The 2,607-nt window shown below is 49.3% G+C and overlaps 1 protein-coding gene across 1 annotated transcript; it reads left to right on the forward strand.

Moving 5' to 3' along the window:
* The first annotated feature begins 768 nt into the window (after window positions 1–768).
* On the forward strand, window positions 769–1,934 carry LOC136497280 (uncharacterized). The gene has a single exon (XM_066493079.1). It carries the CDS (start codon window positions 824–826, stop codon window positions 1,724–1,726), a length of 903 nt encoding a protein of 300 aa, XP_066349176.1. The 5' UTR covers window positions 769–823; the 3' UTR covers window positions 1,727–1,934.
* Window positions 1,935–2,607: the final 673 nt, after the last annotated feature.

Consider the following 2,607-nt stretch of genomic DNA (forward strand, 5'->3'; position numbering starts at 1 on the left):
TACCTGGGGTTATACCCCCACACTCTCTTTTTTTGGGGGTCACCAATATTTTTCTCATCTCCTCTCAAATAAAGAGGGAGTTGTATCTCCCCAATTACCTTTGGGACCACCCAACTACTATTTTTTATCCATCTTTTCTCGTATACTCTTGTGGGGCCCACCTTCTATATAGGTATTGAAGAAGATATATTGGGGCATTGTTGTAGCAACTTCCAAATATATATTAAAAAATAACATTAGGCTACCCAATACATACATAGGCCTTGTTTAGATTGTAAATTTTTGCAATCTGGACACTGTAGCACGTTTCGTTTGTATTTGACAAACTTTGTCCGATCATAGACTAACTAGGCTCAAAAGATTCGTCTCGTGATTAACAACCAAACTGTGTAATTAGTTATTTTTTTACCTACATTTAATGCTCCATGTATGCGTCCAAAAATTGATGTGATGAAGAGAAAGTGAAAAAACTTGGAATTTGGAGGTGATCTAAACAAAGCCATATTGGAAATAGATTATTATTAGGGAACTGGTGGAGATGCTCTTAAACACATACACTACTGAAATTCAAGGAAGTTCCTTACTCCTTTTCTCGATGGCCCAATCTTCCGATCCTCACTCCTTCCCCTGAGGGCCCAATCTTCTGATCCAGGCCTAATGCCTCTCGAGGAAGCCCATACGGAAAACCGATAACAACCACCGCACGCCCGCGCCGCACGCCGCAATCTGTTCCGCTTCTGCCGCCGCTGTGTCACCTACAAGCCTCCCCCACAGCCACGGCGCCACCAATGGATTCCTTTGGAACCCACCTCCCTGCCCCACCATGCGCCCCCCTGTCCCCACTCGTCTGACACTACCTCCTACCTCCCCGTCCCAACCTCGTCCCATCGCTGCCGCGCCAGCGTCCAAATCTAATCCCCTAAACCCTAGCGCCGCCGCCGCCGCCATGCTGCGCCGCCTCGCCGCCGTCGCCCCGCGGGCCTTCTTCTCCTCCTCCTTCCCGCACACCCCGCCGCTGGCGGCGTCGGGCTACACCCCGCGCCGCGAGTACGGTCTGGTGCCCATGGTGATCGAGCACACCTCCCGCGGGGAGCGCGCCTACGACATCTTCTCGCGCCTGCTCAAGGAGCGCATCGTCTGCATCCACGGCCCCATCACCGACGACACGGCGTCCCTCGTCGTCGCCCAGCTGCTCTTCCTCGAGTCCGAGAACCCCGCCAAGCCCGTCCACCTCTACATCAACTCCCCAGGAGGTGTCGTTACGGCGGGCCTCGCCATCTACGACACCATGCAGTACATCCGCTCCCCCGTCACCACGCTCTGCATCGGCCAGGCCGCCTCCATGGCGTCGCTGCTCCTCGCCGCGGGGGCGAGCGGTGAGAGGCGGGCGCTGCCGAACGCGCGGGTCATGATCCACCAGCCCTCCGGTGGCGCGTCGGGGCAGGCCTCGGACATCGCCATCCACGCCAAGGAGATCCTCAAGGTGCGCGACCGGCTCAACAAGATCTACGCCAAGCATACGGGCCAGACCATCGACCGCATCGAGCAGTGTATGGAGAGGGACATGTTCATGGACCCGGAGGAGGCACATGATTGGGGGCTCATCGACGAGGTTATCGAGCACCGCCCTGTCTCTCTTGTGTCTGATGCTGTTGGCAGTGATTCGCCAAACCTCGGTGGCGGAACTGGGGTGAATAAAGGGACGGATGAGCCATCCTCAGCGTGATTGGGCAGTCACAAGGTGCAATCCTTTTTGTGTTCCTGTAGCTGTCTTATTGGAGGTGAATAACTTAATTTTCTGGCTGCTGGGCTAATCCACTAGCGACACTGTTGTTTTGCTACTTGAATTGATCTGTTGTTGATAACGAATGCTATCTGGTATGAGCCATCATCAGTGGTTATATATGCATTGTTAAAGATTTGTTTGACTGAAATCAATCAGTCCTGTTTAAAGGATAAAAGTCCACAGCCTTGCAACATTATAATGTTGTATTTTGTCTCAGGGCTAATTCAGAGTGCCATTTCTGTATTCCACAAAATTCGAATTTCTAATATCACTGCATGTTGTCTGGTATTTTTGGCCGTGTTATGACTTTTAAGGTTATAAGATGTTAATATTTTTAGTTAGTTGAACAGTTCGTCATTTTTGTTAAATCTCTGAATAAGAGGTCTTCTCCCACTTGTTTTGTTTTCGTAGGACTTGATAGCTTTCTCTAGTGAGAAGCTGAGTTCATATAGAGTTTTCTATTGAGAACTGAGTGCATCTTGCATTTTTTCTCTGCTGTTGGAGGAACTGGATACTGAATTTTCTGTGTCGGAAACTAGAAGGGACCCTTGCGTTATTTACTGTGCCGCGCGCTTGTCAGAATGAATCAGCCAGTGCTCTTTGAAGTGAATCAGGCTCCAGATGTTTTCTTAGTGAGAGAGTGATGATTTATTTTGGATTATGGATATCATAGATTTTTTTAGTTTTATCCTGAACTGCAGTCCTTTCAATAACATAGGAGGGAACTTTGCTTTGAATGGGATTTAGGTGAATTTTGAAGGTGTCCATTGTTCCATTATAAAGGACGAAGCCTACTTAGTACAACTCACTGTATATATGTT

Source organism: Miscanthus floridulus, chromosome 12 (assembly GCF_019320115.1).
Source record: "Miscanthus floridulus cultivar M001 chromosome 12, ASM1932011v1, whole genome shotgun sequence".
Lineage (NCBI taxonomy): Eukaryota > Viridiplantae > Streptophyta > Magnoliopsida > Poales > Poaceae > Miscanthus > Miscanthus floridulus.